We start from the raw sequence: 18597 nt of genomic DNA, 5'->3' as shown, positions 1-18597 counted from the left end.
GTCAGGGCTCTGTGCAGGCCAGTCAAGTTCTTCCACACCAATCTTGACAAAACATTTCTGTATGGACCTTGCTTTGTGCACGGGGGCATTGTCATGTTGAAACAGGAAAGGTCCTTCTCCATACTTTTTATACACGGGTGTAACTGAAATGGCTTAATCCACTAATTTGAAGGGGTGTCCACATAATTTTCACTAGCAAAAGTTAAAACATCAATGGGGGATGTTTACAAAGAATGTGACTTCCTAATGAGATCGGATAGCCCTAACTTCAGTGTTTGTCTGCCCAGTCCAGTCATTAGATCATCAGTACTCACAGCTCAAAATGGCCTCATGCTCTGAATTTGACAAAGACAGAGGAATTCTTCTATCTTGTGTTTCAGTACCCCATTACAGAACAATCATGTTGACAACAGGAGCGTTGGTCTTGGTCACTGTCAGCAGCTTGTCATAACTCACTTAGAGCAGGATGGAGGTCACCAGATTGCTTGTTAAGTGAATCGAAGTAGTAAGAGCTCAGCATTGACATGGGTGTGCATCCACAAATGGCCTGTCCATGGAGTTTCCGTTGATATTTTCGGCACGTTAGACTGAATAGCAGTTTTTGTAAAGACATCGAATTGAGAATGGTACAGGTTGGTTTTGGCAAAGCTACTTTCTGCTAGCTTGCAGTCAAAATTTGTTTTACTGGGTGTGCTCTGAGATTTGCCATGTTACATTACGCATTAAACAACCAGAGTCCATCATAAAATCAAAGGTTTTGGAAAGCCTTAACTGAATACTGATGGGAAGGCTGCAGTCCTTCCATGGCTCTGCAGAAACCTTGCTTTTATAGACACACACTGGACTCAGTACCTCAGTGAAAGTCAAATATAGGAACCAGGTCCCGACATCTAAGTACACAGTCATCTGAAAACCAAAACTTTCAAAATTGGCTATTTGATTAATCAGTGGTGAATAATCTCTACATCCTTTTTTAGTAATTTCACCATGTTTGTAGGTTTCCAGTAGTTACCACAGCCACATTCATGAAAACAAAATGTAGCTTTTTGTTTTTATTTTAAGGGTATGGTTAGGCATAAGGTTAGCAGTGTGGTTAGGTTTGAACTCACATTTAAAGAAGATAAGTTGAACAAATAGGCTGGAATCTATGACTTTGTGGCTGTGGTAACTAGTGGTGACTATGTTTGTGTCGATGCTTGCCTTTTCGCTTGCCCTCTCAGTTCCTCGTGACCTAGGTGAAACACTCAATTATTTATTGGTGTCTAGCAACTGCAACGTGACACGGCCATTTTGTTAACTTTAAATGTAATTGCCATTGACCCTTTCAGTGGGGATGACTGTTCAGACGTAAAGCGACGCAACTTGTCTGCCATAGTTTTTGGTGGGCTTGTTCTAAAAGCATATGACAGTCAGTCCACTCTTATGTCCTTTTTCCTGTTGGCATTGAAAACAATTATTGGATTTCTCAGCATGCCATGCATTCTTTTCACTCTTTCTTTCCTGGAGTTTTGAAAAGCCTCTGAGCCTCCCACCCAGAAGGGGTCACGTAGCAGAAAGGCACACACAAAGCTCTGGGGTTATTCAGTTTCTTCTGAGCGCTCTTCCCCATCGGCTGTTTGCCTAGTAATTCAATTCAGATGTGCAGGATCCAAAAACATGTTTATTTGAATGAAATCTACCCCTCCACCCACATTGACCAAGGACTAAGCTTTTCTTAGCAGTGTTCCAAGTTTAACGGCCCAGTGAGGTACTGCCACCTTGGCCTCTTTTGCCTCAAACCGCTTAACAGACAGCCACCTTGTCTCTGCACTGGCTCAGCAACTTTTTGCTATTTTTCATTTTCCTGTTACCGTGTCAACTCGAATCCAATATCATTCAACAGTGTTGCCACACGTCAGTTGTGAAGGCATTGTGCTTTGTTACAGTGGACTGGGTAGTTTAACGAGCAGGCAGGTCTATGTAGAGAGCACGATGTCTGTGTGTCAATGCAGGTCCCGTCTGTCTCCAGATTGCTCATGAACCCAAGCATGTGAGGCTGTGATGGGTAAAGGGGTAATTAGAGGCTGAATGGAGGTATTGATGGGCTGGGGAGTTCCTCCTTTTATTTAGAACTATGATTTAAATTGGCGTTCTTCACTTTTACACATTAAGACTACTTGTTTTTGGGCAATTTATTTTTTTCATGTTGGCTATCTGGTAACTACTGTTGAACTGCTATCCAACTGAAAGTTCAATGTGACAGAATGAAGAAGTGTAATACCAATGCTTTTTATTTAATTGTAACTACTCGCAATATTCTGATCGAGAGGGAGGGACTTGCTTATTGCTTTTCTGTCAGCACCTAATAACCCAGTAGAAGTTGATGAGGTAACCATCTATGTACTTAAAGGTAGACCACAATGGGACCTCTCCTCTGAAGATGGTTTAAGCAGGTAGGCCGCTGGCCTAAATGCTTTTGCATGTGGACAGCCCACGTCTACATATTTCTGTTCCATTGTTTTGCTTGCTTTACTCGTATGCAGACTGGTCTTCATGTTGAAACTGGCGCTGTTAAACTTTAAACTCTCTTCTGAGCGAACACATGATTGGTGTATTCCAAAGTATGAATTATTAATGGCGATCGTTTCCAATTCTTACTGAAGTGCTTCCCAAAAATGTTGGCTCTCAGGTCTAGAGGTCTCAAACAGCATCCACAATATAGGGAAAATTCACTCACATTGTACATGAAGTGGAACAACAAAGAATGTCTAAAGTATACATGACATTTGGGCTTTGGGTTTTCTACATTATGCATTAATTCTTTATGCAACCATCCAGTCTTTTTCTCTAGTTTTCTTTAGCAGCGGTGGCAACAGTCACAGAAAGGAGGGGATACCCATTTGACTTCGTCATTGCACTAATGCTAGTTAGCAACCTCCTTCAAACTGCAAGCAGAGACATAAAAATGGTATCCATGAGTTCATCTGACTCTGAGAAAGTAGATAAAGGTCCTCATTTCCAAAATCTCTAAATATCCCTTTAAGTTTACACTGTTGGCATTTTTCCATCCCGGAAAACGTGTTTTCTTTATTTGTACTATTTTCTACATTGTAGAATAATAGTGGGGACATCAAAACTATGACAGAACACACATGGAATCAAGTAGTAACGAAAAAAGTGTTAAACAAATCAAAATACATGTTTGGTTCTTCAAAGTAGCCACCCTTTGCCTTGATGACAGCTTTGCACATTCTCTCAACCAGCTTCATCTGGAATGCTTTTCCAACAGTTTCACATGCTGAGCACTTGTTGGGTGATTTTTCTTCACTCTGCGGTCCGACTCATCCCAAACCATCTCAATTTGGTTGAGGCCTAGAGGATTGTGGAGGCCAGGTCATCTGATGCAGCACTCAATCACTCTCTTTCTTGGTAAAATAGCCCCTACACAGCCTGGAGGTGTGTTGATCATTGTCCTGTTGAAAAACAAATGATAGTCCCACTAAGCCTTAACCAGATGGGATGGCGTATCATTGCAGAATGCTGTGGTAGCCATGCTGGTTAATTGTGTCTTGAATTCTAAATAAATCAGGGACTGTGTCACCGGAAAAGCATCCCCACACATCACACCACGGTGGGAACCACATATGCGGAGATCATCCATTCACCTACATGGCGGTTGGAACCAAAAATCTCAAATTTGAACTCATCCGACCAAAGGACAGATTTCCAACCGGTCTAATGTCCATTGCTCGTGTTTCTTGGCCCAAGTAAGTCTCTTCTTCTTATTGGTGTCCATAAGTAGTGGTTTCTTTGCAGCAATTTGACCACGAAGGCCTGACTCACACAGTCTCCTGAACAGTTGATGTTGTGTGTGTTACTTGCATTTATTTGGGCTGCAAACTGAGGTGCAGTTAACGCTAATGAACTTATCCTCTGCAACAGAGGTAACGCTGAGTCTTCCGTTCCTGTGGTGTTCTTCATGATAGAGAGTTTCAAAGTTCATTTCAAAGTTCTTAAAAATGTCTGAATTGACTGAATTGACTGACCTTCATGTCGTAAAGTATTGATGGACTGTCGTTTTCTCTTTGCTTATTTGAGCTGATCTTGCAATTGTATGGACTTAGTCCTATTTGGTAAAATACCATCTTCTGTATACCACCCCAACCTTGTCAAAACAACTGATTGGCTCAAATGCATTAAGAAGGGAAAAAAATCCACAAATTAACTTTTAACAAGGCACACCTGTTAATTAAAATGCATTCCAGGTGACTACCTCATGAAGCTGTTTGAGAGAATGCCAAGATTATGCAAAGCTGTCATCAAGGCAAAGGGTGGCTACTTTGAAGAATCTCAAATTTAAAATACATTTAGATTTGTTTAACACTTTTTTTTTGCTTACAACAGTGTTGATGTCTTCACCATTATTCTACAATGTAGAACATAGTACAAATAAAGAAAAACCCTGGTATGAGTAATTGTGTCCAAACTTTTGACTGTATGTACAGTGGGGAGAACAAGTATTTGATACACTGCCGATTTTGCAGGTTTTCCTACTTACAAAGCATGTAGAGGTCTGTAATTTTTATCATAGGTACACTTCAACTGTGAGAGATGGAATCTAAAACAAAAATCCAGAAAATCACATATGATTTTTCAGTAATTAATTAGCATTTTATTGCATGACAAGTATTTGATCACCTACCAACCAGTAAGAATCAGATCAGCCCAGACCTGGTCAATGACCTGAAGAGAGCTGGGACCACAGTCTCAAAGAAAACCATTAGTAACACACTGGATTAAAATCCTGCAGCGCATGCAAGGTCCCCCTTCTCAAGCCAGCGCATGTCCAGGCCCGTCTGAAGTTTGCCAATGACCCATCTGGATGATCCAGAGGAGGAATGGGAGAAGGTAATGTGGTCTGATGAGGAAAAATTGAGCTTTTTGGTCTAAACTCCACTCGCCGTGTTTGGAGGAAGAAGAAGGATGAGTACAACCCCAAGAACATTATCCCAACCGTGAAGCATGGAGGTGGAAACATCATTCTTTGGGGATGCTTTTCTGCAAAGGGGACAGGACGACTGCGCCGTATTGAGGGGAGGATGGATGGGGCCATGTATCGCGAGATCTTGGCCAACAACCTCCTTCCCTCAGTAAGAGCATTCAAGATGGGTCGTGGCTGGGTCTTCCAGCATGACAACGACCCGAAACACACAGCCAGGACAACTAAGGAGTGGCTCCGTAAGAAGCATCTCAAGGTCCCGGAGTGGCCTAGCCAGTCTCCAGACCTGAACCCAATAGAACATCTTTGGAGGGAGCTGAAAGTCCGTATTGCCCAGCGACAGCCCCAAAATCTGAAGGATCTGGAGAATGTCCGTATGGTAGAGTGGGCCAAAATCCCTGCTGCAGTGTGTGCAAACCTGGTCAAGAACTACAGGAAACGTATGATCACTCTAATTGCAAACAAATGTTTCTGTACCAAATATTAAGTTCTGCTTTTCTGATGTATCAAATACTTATATCATGCAATAAAATGCAAATTAATTACTTAAAAATCATACAATGTGATTTTCTGGATTTTGTTTTAGATTCTGTCTCTCACAGTTGAAGTGTACCTATGATAAAAATTACAGATCTATACATGCTTTGTAAGTAGGAAAACCTGCAAAATCGGCAGTGTCAAATACTTGTTCTCCCCACTGTATGTATGTATATACATTAGAGGTAGACCGATACTGATTTTTCAATGCCGATACCGATTATTGGAGGACCAAAAAAAAGCCGATAGAGATTAATCTGCCAATTAAAAAATATATATATATATATATATATACATATTTGTAATAATTACAACACTGAATGAACACTTTAAAATTATAACTTTTAATATAATACATCAATAAAATCTATTTCGGCTCAAATAAATAATGAAACATGTTCAATTTTTGGTTTAAATAATGCTAAAACAAAGTGTTGGAGAAGAATGTAAAAGTGCAATATTTGCCATGTAAAAAAGCTAACGTTTATGTTCCTTGCTCAGAACATGAGAACATATGAAAGCTCGTGGTTCCTTTTTAACATCTTCAATATTCCCAGGTAAGACGTTTTCGGTTGTAGTTATTATAGGACTATTTCTCTCTATACCATTTGTAGTTCATATATCTTTGACTATTGGATGTTGTGATAGGCAATATAGTATTGCCATCCTAATCTCGGGAGTTGATAGGCTTGAAGTCATAAACAGTGTAATGCTTGAAGCACAGCAAAGAGCTGCTGGAAAATGCAGGAAAGTGCTGTTTGAATGAATGCTTACGAGCCTGCTGCTGCCAACCACCGCTCAGTCAGACTGTGCTATCAAATCATAGACTTAATTATAATATAATAACACACAGAAATACGATCCTTGGGTCATTAATATGGTTAAATCCGGACACTATCATTTCAAAAACAAAACGTTTATTCTTTCAGTGAAATACAGAAAGAATATTTTATCTAAGGGGGCATCCCTAAGTCTAAATATTGCTGTTACTTTGCACAGCCTTCAATGTTATGTCATAATTATGTACAATTCTGGCAAATTAATTACGGTCTTTGTTAGGCAGAAATGTCCTTCACACAGTTCGCAACGAGCCAGGCAGCCTAAACTGCTGCATATACCCTGACTCTGCTTGCACAGCACGCAAGAGTAGTGACACAATTTCCCTAGTTAAAAGAAATTCACGTTAGAAGGCAATATTAACTAAATATGCAGGTTTAAAAATATATACTTGTGTATTGATTTTATTAATGGCATTGATGTTTATGGTTCGGTACACATTGGTACAACGACAGTGCTTTTTTCACGAATGCGCTTGTTAAATCATCACCCATTTGGCGAAGTTGACTGCGAGTCGAAGATAAATTCACAGGCACCGCATCGACTATATGCAACGCAGGACAAGCTAGATAACCTAGTAATCTCATCAACCATGTGTAGTTAACTAGTGATTATGTTAAGAATGATTATTTTTTACAAGATAAGTTTAATGCTAGCTAGCAACTTACCTTGGCTCCTTGCTGCACTCGCGTAACAGGTAGTCAGCCTGCCACGCAGTCTCCTCGTGGAGTGCAATGTAATCGGCCATAATCGGTGTCCAAAAATGCAGATTACCGATTGTTATGAAAACTGGAATTCATCCCCAATTAATTGGCCATTCCGATTTTAATCGGTCGACCTCTAATGTACATTGAAGTTGGAAGTTTACATACACCTTAGCCAAATACATTTAAACTCAGTTTTTCACAATTTCTGACAATTAATCAGAGTAAAAATTCCCTGTTTTAGGTCAGTTAGGAACACCACTTTATTTTAAGAAAGTGAAATGTTAGAAAATAAAAGTAGAGTGATTGATTTCAGCTTTTATTTCTTTCATCACATTCCCAGTGGGTCAGAAGTTTACATACACTCAATTAGTATTTGGTAGCATTGCCTTTTTAAATTGTTTAACTTGGGTCAAATGTTTCCGGTAGCCTTCAAGCTTTCCACCATAAGTTGGGTGAATTTTGTCCCATCCTCCTGACAAAGCTGGTGTGACGGAGTCAGGTTTGTAGGCCTCCTTGCTCGCACATGCTTTTTCAGTTCTACCCACACATTTCCTATGGGATTGTGATGGCCACTCCAATACCTTGACTTTGTTTTCCTTAAGCCATTTTGCCACAACTTTGGAAGTATGCTTGGGGTCATTGTCCATTTGGAAGACCCATTTGCGACCAAGCTTTAACTTCCTGACAGATGTCTTGAGATGTTGCTTCAATATATCCACATAATTTTCCTTGCTCATGATGCCATCTATTTTGTGAAGTGCACTAGTCCCTCCTGCAGCAAAGCACCCCCACAACATGATGCTGCCACACCCGTGCTTCGCGGTTGGGATGGTGTTTTTCGGCTTGCAAGCCTCCCCCTGTTTCCTCCAAACATAACGATGGTCATTATGGCCAAACAGTTCTATTTTTGTTTCATCAGACCAGAGGACATTTCTCCAAAAAGTATGATCATTGTCCCCATATGCAGTTGCAAACCGTAGTCTGGCTTCTTTATGGCGGATTTGGAACAGTGGCTTCTTCCTTGCTGAGCGGCTTTTCAAGTTATGTTGACTCGTTTTACTGTGGATATAGATACTTTTGTACCCGTTTCCTCCAGCATCTTCACAAGGTCCTTTGCTGTTGTTCTGGGATTGATTTGCACTTTTTGCACCAAAGTACGTTCATCTCTAGGAGACTGAACGAGTCTCCATCCTGAGTGGTATGACGGCTGCATGGTCCCATGGTGTTTATACTTGCGTACTGTTGTTTGTACAGATGAACGTGGTACATTCAGGCATTTGGAAATTGCTCCCAAGGATGAACCCAACTTGTGGAGCTCTATAATTATTTTTCTGTGGTCTTTGCTGATTTCTTTAGATTTTCCCATGATGTCAAGCAAAGTGTACGTAAACGTCTGACCCACTGTTATTGTGATACAGTGAAATAATCTGTCTGTAAACAATTGTTGGAAAAATGACTTGTGTCATGCACAAAGTAGATGTCATACACAAAGTAGACTTGCCAACACTATAGTTTGTTAACAAGACATTTGTGGAGTTGTTGAAAAATGAGTTTTAATGATTCCAACCTAAGTGTATGTAAACTTCAACTAGGTGTATGTATGTATTATCATCGTACGTACGCAATCCTATAATATGAAAGCTTTATCCATGTATCATTGGCTTATTTTGTTATTTACATCTAATATGTACTTTACCTTTTAGAAGGCTTTGCATCTGCAATTTCCTCATCACAACGGACATAAAGGAAATCAAAGCAGGCTTTGGAAGCAGGAGAAACACGTTTGCTAAGACTTAAAAAGGGGGAGAGGTTGGAACTGCTTAAAAAAAAAAAGGGCAGAAAATGCATGCCTGATATTTGGAACAATTCTAAGCAGCATGAAGTAAGAGAGCGTACAGTCGTTTCAATGCAAACCTTGTTCCATCCTGGACCTCGTTGGTTAGACGAGAGGTTGAAAAGGGGGTTGGGAGGGATACTGAAGAAAGGTTAGGTTGGAGGAACAAGACTCCTTTCTCCCCCTCCCCCCCCCCCCCCCCCCCACCCATGGCCCTCACATGTGACGAGTTGGGCCAACAAGCGTTTCATTGAGCAGGGCAGCCAGAGGAAATAACTGTGAGGCTGAACGCTGCCTAATGAAAGTAGAGACGCTGGTTATTATTATTATCATCGTCCTCCTGGCTGTCCTGGCCAGGTCCGCTAGCTAGCTGCACTAGAGTCAGGGGATATGGCGTTTCTCTGCCACCACACAGCCCTATTAAAATAGCTGAAATAACAATGAGTCTGCTCCAACAAAATCAGTTATTTAACTCCTTGAAGTGTATGTATACACCACCTCCCATTGTGATTGATGCTGTATTGTGAGTGCTTTGGGTGTATAGGATTTGATTCCCTTAGACTAGATCGATAGCTCTAGTACCAGTGTACTCCAACCATATCAATGAGGAACTAAAAGCACTGTTCAGGGTTAATGTCATCCTACATGGATCAATGAAGAACTGAATAGTGTGTGGGTAAATTAGCGGCTTGAGATGAGGGATTAGCCATGTGTATGGGCACTGAGCTACCTACAGTACTGGGGGCTTGTGTTGGTGTAACTTTCAGATCTTGGGCCCTGTTGTTTTGCCTGTTGGGCTGAACAAACAGTTCTCTCCTCCACGTAATGGTCGTAATGGTGTTGGTATGCATCTGAAGGCTTTCACTGTGTCTTGGTGGGGATCCAGATTGCATCATAGGGCCTGTCACACACACAGCCACAGCCTGCATTGTTTACTAGGGAGGGAGGCAGGCAGACGGGCAGCATTCTCAGGCATAGGGACTCACCTTTACCCACATGATACAGTGACTACCAACAACATGTGTCATGACCTTTATGCCAACAGAGTCCATGGTGGATTTGGAACAGTTTGCATTAGGATGCAGAGGGCTATGCATGTTGGTCATACATGGCAAGCATCAGGCACAACAAATGTCAGACTTATGAATGAGCCTGTTTCTGTTTGAGTCTTTGGAGACCCAGGGAGACTATTAAACCCCTGGTCTATCTAGTCCTTTCTCTCTGGTGTCTAAAGCCCCTCTGTGTGTTCCTCTCCTCTCGTCTCTCCTACAGTCCAACAAGGTCCCAGTGGTGCAGCATGCTCACCACGTCCACCCGCTGACCCCCCTCATCACCTACAGCAATGAACATTTCTCCCCCGGAACCCCTCCCTCACACCTCTCCCCGGAGATCCTTGACCCAAAGACCGGTACACACACACACACACACACACACACACACACACACACACACACACACACACACAACCTCAATGCAAGCATTACATGGCTTGCATTAAACTTAAACTGCAGTCTATATATCTATTCATTTCTTAGAGAAAATGACCTTGACTGTGACTTTAAATTATCTATTGCTTCAATTGTCCCCTCTGTGTTCCCTTCAGGCATTCCTCGGACTCCCCATCCATCAGAGCTCTCTCCGTACTACCCCCTGTCTCCAGGTGCTGTGGGACAGATCCCTCACCCTCTGGGATGGCTGGTGCCACAGTGAGTAACACACAGCATTAAATAGAACAGTATTATATACATATTTATGCACTGGCATACCATACACCCTTGCAGCCCCCACAAGGGGGAGGGGCGGGGGTTGCTACGGGCTCTGGGGGCCACAACCACAAAACACCCTTCTCCCCAGATAGCATATGAACATGTCATAAGCCATGGCAAAAAAAATGTTTAAAATGACCGAAAATATATAATAATCTCAGCCTCATAGCAAAATGTGTAGAATAGTAGGAAATGAGCTATAAAAATGCAAAATACTCTCAGCCTCATTGCAAAATATGTAGAATAACATGAGATTTGCTATAAAACTGCACATTTTCCTCTCTGCCCCATGGCAATATGTCATGTATCTGTGGAGTAACCCACATCCTCCTAACTCATAGACATGGAGAATAGTTTTGTTGAAGTGCATTTATCTCAAAGTACAGTCCTAACCTGGTATAGTATAGGAGAAACTTTGAATACGGTATAATATGTACAGTGTTTGTCAAACTTTGCGGTATAGGCACATTCTGATGCAATTTTGATAATAAAACACTGACATATTTTAGATATTTAGGATAAATTCTTAACATTCTATGGGTTTTGCTATGGGTCTTGTAACCAATTTGAACGGTGCTTTTCCGCAAGCAGGGGATTGCAGTTGAGTGCTGGATTAGTGCTGGTGCGTTATCTGTCAGCTGTGTCTGATCCTCTTCTCACTGGTGCCTTCCTCTACTCCTCTGATTCTCAGGCAGGGCCAGCACATGTACTCTATCCCCCCGGGGGGATTCCGGCACCCCTATCCCACCCTCGCAATGAATGCATCTATGTCCAGGTGAGTGTATCGCTTTGCTCTTTGTCACCCAGTCTCACCAACCCCTAGCCATCCCCAAAAAGAGAGCAATATCTTGTGGTTGTAATGCATTCTGTAGTCATGTTTATGATGTTCTCCTTGCTGAGTTTATAACAGTCTTAGGACAGGGGTATCCAACCGTGGACAGCCAGTGGGTAGGGACTACAAAGGAATAGGGGTGCTAAGTCTTCTAAAAACGAGCTCAGCCTTCCTTCCAAAGAGAGCGTGAACAGATTATTGGCATTCAGAACCCTACGCTGTAGACGGCACAGTCTTTTCTGTGAACTATACTACCCTGGCCAGGCCAATGTTCTCAGTTGATCTGCTATATACACACACACACACACACACACACACACACACACACACACACACAGATGAAAGGGCTGAGAATCGATTACGACAAATCAAAGCTCATCTGAACCGACAACTCCCATCTGATTGAACTTTCTGCCCGACTGTCAAAATTTGAAAGATTTGTAGCGAGCCTTCCGGTGTTAGTATGGGATGAAATATTCATCAGGGTCTCTGTATGATCAATAGTATTCTCAGCTCCTGCCACAGTGTTACAAAGTTTGTCTTGCTATCTGTCCCACCTGAACAAGGCTTGTTCATGTAATATTTGACAGTTTTGTCATAAATATATGATACTACTGTATGTACAGTGCCTTGTAAAAGTATTCATCCCCCATGGTGTTTTTCCAATTTTGTTGCATTACAACCTGTAATTTAAATAGATTTTTATTTGGATTTAATTTACTGGACATACACAAAGTAGTCCAAATTGGTGAAGTGAAATGAAATGTATAAAAATAAAAAAGTGGTGCGTGCATATGTATTAACCCCTTTTGCCATGAAGCCCCTAAATAAGATCTGGTGCAACCAATTACCTTCAGAAGTCGCATAATTTGTTAGATTGCACACAGGTGGACTGGGAAACTGGTCAGAATTGAAGGAATGATGGATGGCGCTAAATACAGGGAAATTCTTGAGGGGAAACCTGTTTCAGTCTTCCAGATATTTGAGACTGAGAAAGAGGTTCACCTTCCAGCAGGACAATGACCTTACGCATATTGCTAAAGCAACACTTGAGTGGTTTAAGGGGAAACATTTACATGTCTTGGAATGGCCTAGTCAAAGCCCAGACCTCAATCCAATTGAGTATCTGTGGTATGACTTAAAGATTGCCCGACACCAGCGGAACCCATTCAACTCGAAGGAGCTGGAGCAGTTTTTTGCCTTGAAGAATGGGCAAAAATCCCAGTGGCTAGATGTGCCAAGCTTATAGAGACACACCCCAAGAGACTTGCAGCTGTAATTGCTGCAAAAGGTGGCTCTACAAAGTATTGACTTTGGGGGGGGTGAATAGTTATGCACGCTCAAGTTTTTCATTTTTTTGTCTTATTTATTCTTTGTTTTACAATAACAAATATTTTGATCTTTAAAGAGGTAGGTATGTTGTGTAAATCAAATGATACAACCCCCCCAAAAATCAATTTTACTTCCAGGTTGTAAGGCAACAAAATAGGAAAAATGCCAAGGGGGGTGAATACTTTTGCAAGCCACTGTATTTGATGTTCTACTCTTTTATATTTTCCTTCTCCTCAGCTCGTTTTTTAGTGGCTGCTGGGATCGTAATGGTGGAAGAGCCCCCTCTTTTATCTATGACATGATAGTTTAAGTAGAAAGATATTGGAGAGATTAAAGTGTACACCCAATTACGAATGGGGTGTCCTCAATTTGACGTGCTACTGTTAAGTAACCTTTTTTATAGCAAGAAAAGCATCTGGACACACTCGCATGAAGTACAAGCTTATAGTGTATTTTGGACTTTCAAAACCATATGTCTGTTAAATTGAGATTTTTATGAAGCATTAAAGGATTTTCCTTTCGTGTATTTAACAAGAATGTGTGGCAGAGGAGCATGGAACTTAATTTCCCCCTTTGTCCATGTACAAAGTACCATTGTGTTAGCACCACTCTCATTTTCCAACAGCTATCTGAAGGTGTTCTGTTCTGATATCTGTGGAAGAAAGACCCTGCATGGTTTTGAACACGGGAAGCAGTGGTTTCCGGTGTCAGGTCCCCTCTGTCACCATGGTTACCATACACTTCACTTTTCTCCAGGCATGGTTGGATAAAGGGACTTTTGAAAAAGCCTTTATTTGAACAAAAAAAAAGATATGTAGCTCATTTTGGACATTACTTTAGTCTAGACTCCAGACAAACAGTCGACTTGACAGGTCAGACCGAAAGAGTGTAAGAAGTTTGTTGAAAGTTTGTTAACTGTTAGGGTTGTGTTGTCTTTGTTGTTTCCAGCTTGGTGTCCAGCCGTTTCTCCCCCCACATGATGCCCCACCACCCCCACGGCATGCACCAGACTGGTATCCCTCATCCTGCTATCGTATCACCAGCCATCAAGCAGGAACCAAACACTCATGACCACATGAGCCCCTCTATGCATTCGTAAGGACCAATAACTGAGATTCTTCACATTTATCTTTATCCAAACATATAAACACTTTATTTACTCTTATTAAAATTGGTTGTTGACTGAGTATCCCGTCTCTATTCATAATTCCATTTGGAGGGCCAGGATTCTAAAGCATCCTGTTTCTTTGTAAGAGGTCAGCCAGGTCTTCTGGATGGGAATCGGACCTCATACACAAGGAGGACTATTTTAAGTGACATTTGCAATGTGTATTTTGTGTCTCAGCAGAAAGTCTCCCGGCCCGGTGAAGAAGGAGGAGGACAAAAAGCCCCACATCAAGAAGCCTCTGAATGCCTTCATGCTGTACATGAAGGAGATGAGGGCCAAGGTGGTGGCTGAGTGCACCCTGAAGGAGAGCGCTGCCATCAACCAGATACTGGGCCGAAGGGTGAGCACAGCACAACACACTGCCTGACCACACAAAGACACACCACAGTTTGCAGTTGTGTGTGTGTGTGTAAATTCTGTACATGCTTTGGCCAGTTCTGACTTTTGTCATGTTTGTGTTCAGTGGCACTCACTATCGAGAGAAGAGCAAGCCAAATACTATGAGCTGGCAAGAAAAGAGAGGCAACTCCACTCCCAACTCTACCCAGGCTGGTCAGCACGAGATAACTATGTGAGTAGGGCTTTTTCCCATGGATCTTTCAACAAGGGAGGGAAATGTGGGTTACGGAAGTAAGCGCCTCATTTCCAGTTGGTTAAAAAATAATTCCATATATACTGTGATTCTAATGATCTACAAAACTTTTGTTCTCATACACTGAAGTTGTTTGATGTAGTGTTGAAGCATGTTGCTTTCATTTTGATAGTAACCTGTTTTTTTCTGACTACATTGTTTTGTTTATCTGTGCAGGGAAAGCGGAAAAAGAGGAAGAGAGATAATAAGCCAGACTCAACCCCGGAGGGTAAGGGGTCCTTTCTCTCTCTGTTCTTCTCTTGGACCTATCCTCTCTATTTAGGGCAGAAAGAACTCCATCTATAGGCCTGTGTGAAACAGTGCTGCTAGCTACACTTGGCTTGCCACTAACTCCTAACTAACTCCTCTCTTCCCTCTATACTTTCACAAGCAGCATATGAAGTGCAGTGCTAATTGTGACGTTGAGGCAGGTATGTCTGCTGTTATGAACCAGTAAGCCTGAACTGCAGGACACTGCTCTCCACTCCACCCGCAGTGGTTTGGTCTGGTCTGTTGCAGCACAGCAGTCAAACCTCATTTACATGCAGGCATTTAATGTGTTATTGACATAGACATACACTTTTTTTTCACCCAAACTTTTTAGTTTCTAAAAACCTATGCCATTTAGTTGTGCATTTCACCCATTGCGGTAGTGTTCTTTGTTTTCTCTTCTTTTTTTTACATTAATTCGAAGTATAACATTTTTATCGCAGACCTTTTGGTTTTCCATGTTCTGTACATTGTCTGTGAATGTTTTGTATTTTTGGCCAACTATCATGTATGCAAGGGAACTGGCACTGTTGAAGGACTTGTAACAGATTGTAGGCTTATTTAACAGCAATATTGACAAAGCCCCCTCCTTTTGTTTCTCCAGACTTCTCAATCAGTAACAAGAAGCAGTGTGTACAATACCTGCCCTCAGAGAAAATGTGTGACAGCCCTGCCTCGTCTCACGGCAGCATGCTGGATTCTCCAGCCACACCCTCTGCAGCTCTGGCCTCCCCGGCTGCTCCCGCCGCCACACACTCAGAGCAGGCCCAGCCCTTGTCCCTCACCACCAAACCAGAAGGACGCCTGCACCACCATTTTCTAACTGGCAAACCCTCTGGATCTGCTTCATCTTCGTCATCTTCATCCTCTTCCTCCTCCTCTTCCCACCCAAGCATCTCCATCCCTATTGGTACTTCAGGCAGCCACTCCACACCCATTCTCCCTCGGCCAATCCCCTTCAGCTCCCTGCACCACTCAATGCTCTCACCGCCCTCTCCTTTCCATCAAGCAGCCCTACATTCCCATCATGCCCTCTTCCAGTCACAGCCCCTCTCCTTGGTAACCAAATTGTCTGACTAAATCTACAAAAGCAATTCTTTTTTTCTCTCTTATTGTGCTGTATATTGCTTTTACTTTTCAAAAAATAGATATTAGAACTTTTTTTTAAATGATGAAAAGGAAGAAATATTATTGGTCAATATTTGATCCCATCCTTTTCTACTCCTCTCCAATGAAACAAAATGTATTTTTTTGTAAAGTTTACTGCAGAACAGGTTTCTTTTTTTGATGCATTTATCCAATAAACTACTTGTATAAAAGAAAATTAAGAAAAGGAACAAAAAACACCCTCTCCTTTTAGCCAAAACATTATTAATGTTAGTATTGAGTTTGATTTATAGTTCTGGACAATAATTTCAGTCCTTGCAAATGCCCCTTTTAAATTCCCAAGAGTGTGACTTTCTTTTGACATGTTAAATAAACCTTTGAGATTGTTTTTTAGAAATGCCTGGTTCTCTTTTCTTCCATCACTGCCTGATCACGCACATTCATTTGAATATATATGAATCAATAACATCATTTTGACGACATATGCAATATAAGCAATGAACATATTTCCTACAGGTTCAAACCTGTAAATACAGGTACAGATACTAACTTGGAAGAAGACTATTTGCTGGGAGTTTTAGAACTCCATCAGCTGTTAATTAAGTTCTGACATTCTTCAAGATAAATATTGGAAGTGGTCATTCATCTTGTATTTTTGTCAATTTAGTTGTTTATAATGAAGATCATGACGATAGTGGGAGAAGAATCACTAGTTAATCTTTAATTGGGTGAATTTAGGCTAACCACACCGGAAAATGAAAAGCCGTGCCAAGGTAACAAAATTTGAAGCCAACAAAAATAAATAGGCATCTGTTCCTTCCTGGAATGTAGAGTCCCATAACAACGACAAAAAAGCAGGTCAGACTCGTCCCCAGCACACCAAACCCGTTTCGCTCTCTCCCTGTTTTACTGCATCTTTATTCACCATTTGGCACAGTGCTGAGGCTTTAATTAACTCTGAGGTATTGGGATGTAGCCCCTGGGACCTCATTAGGCAATTCAATTAGTAAAAAATACACACGGTAGGTTACAGTTTTTGGTGGCTTTGGACATGGGGAGCAGTGCCAGGGATGGACCAATTAGCCTCTAGCTGGAGGACTGGCACATGAAGTTCCTTCACCTTGTGACTATGTTTTAGACCTTACCCACACTTCTTATAAAGAAGGGTGAAAGCAGAGCTGCTGTGACTGTAGATTGTCATTGAAATGCCCATCCATATAATTGGCAGTTCGGTAATTCAAAAAAACAAATGGACGTAAGCAATTAGTTGATGCATTGTATTCCTGCAACATCCAGATGGTAGGAGACTGACCTGCCTTCCAAACCCACAGCTCTGTGGGTTCCCCAGGGCCCAGTGTAGCCCCTTCTGAGTCTGACAGTAACAATGGTTAACCACATGCATACTCTCTCATCTGCTTACCATGCTCAGTATCCTTATCAGCTCTTATAGAGAGGCTGTGAACATACACATTAGCCTAATTAGGATGGAGCAGAGTCAAAATGAGTTTTATTCAAATGTTTTATGTATGCAGCCAATACCAATAGCTGTCATTCATTAGTATTTTCCATAAGCCATAACTTGAACCATTTCCTCAACACGCTGTACAATGCCCTCAGACAAGGGCGTCTCTCTCTCAGACTGGGTTCTTTATGGTCTGAACCACAAGCGACAGACTGTGCCTTTTTTGCCCTGCGGTGAGATACTGAGCTGTCAGTCTCCCAGCAATGTTTTAACCAATCATTAGCTATAATAAGTCTCTGCTTGTTTGCCTCTCTTTCTTACCTCATCCCAGGCAGAGGCCGTGGTCTCTGGTGCCATGTCTGCCTGCCCTCAAGCTGCTTCCCCTATCCGTCACTGAAATTACAGGTAATGAGTTGTAAAACACAGCCAGTGAAACTGCATCCTCAAGGCTACAGATCTATTGTAATGTTGCATTCTCCTTAGACAGTAACACATTATGAAACTGAGAGACTCCAGGTGAATAACTTAAAATGTAGCACACTGGCTATTGCAGGCTGGCTTCAAGCCATCTAATAACTGTCAATGAATTTCAGTCAATATCCACCATTGCATAATTGTTTCAAAATTATCACAGGAATACAGCTTCACAATTTGTGATGAGGCAATAGTGTTAGTTGTTTTGGTGTTTCATATGTAGCTGCAATGTGTACAATTCATATTTGAACAAATCCTCTCCTATTTGTTTCCTCATACTGCACATATAGGATACAACATTTTCTTTTCTTGATATTTGTATTTTAAGTTTTATTTGCACAACATTGTGGAGTCTGAATTGTTTATGCAATAATAAGTGGAGTATTTGGTTGCTCTACTAGACATCTGCCATGTAAGCACAATGTCAGCTTTAATACATGTTAATTTTGCTCATTAAATTCTTGCAGTCTCTTGCCAAGGTTATTTTTTGGGCCCTCCTTTGATCACAAATGAATTCCAGGTTAACCCTTTGATATTTCAAATGCGTGATGTGGAGACATTGCATAGACACATCTCCACCGTAGAGACACAAATAAGGACCCAATTAGACAGAGGAGTTAATATGATTCCTCTCAGGTTAGAATATCAGTGGTTAATTCTTA

General features: G+C 41.5%; 1 protein-coding gene across 6 annotated transcripts in view; it reads left to right on the top strand.

Moving 5' to 3' along the window:
- Nucleotides 1–16392, top strand: part of LOC109895902 (transcription factor 7-like 1-A) — a 48035-nt gene extending 31643 nt beyond the window's left edge. For 2 of the 6 annotated variants that reach the window (XM_020489987.2, XM_020489988.2), the window contains 8 exons: nucleotides 10166–10301; nucleotides 10497–10599; nucleotides 11351–11434; nucleotides 13772–13918; nucleotides 14169–14331; nucleotides 14455–14562; nucleotides 14800–14851; nucleotides 15497–16392. In XM_020489987.2, coding sequence (XP_020345576.1) covers nucleotides 10166–10301; nucleotides 10497–10599; nucleotides 11351–11434; nucleotides 13772–13918; nucleotides 14169–14331; nucleotides 14455–14562; nucleotides 14800–14851; nucleotides 15497–15972 — 1269 coding nt within the window. In that variant the 3' untranslated portion in view covers nucleotides 15973–16392. Of the gene's footprint in view, nucleotides 1–10165; nucleotides 10302–10496; nucleotides 10600–11350; nucleotides 11435–13771; nucleotides 13919–14168; nucleotides 14332–14454; nucleotides 14563–14799; nucleotides 14852–15016; nucleotides 15054–15496 lie in introns of all 6 variants that reach the window. The other 4 variants (XM_020489989.2, XM_031830066.1, XM_031830068.1 and 1 more) reach the window with 3 other exon arrangements.
- Nucleotides 16393–18597: the final 2205 nt, after the last annotated feature.

Source organism: Oncorhynchus kisutch, linkage group LG8, assembly GCF_002021735.2.
Source record: "Oncorhynchus kisutch isolate 150728-3 linkage group LG8, Okis_V2, whole genome shotgun sequence".
Lineage (NCBI taxonomy): Eukaryota > Metazoa > Chordata > Actinopteri > Salmoniformes > Salmonidae > Oncorhynchus > Oncorhynchus kisutch.
This window is presented reverse-complemented; position numbering and strand designations above follow the sequence as displayed.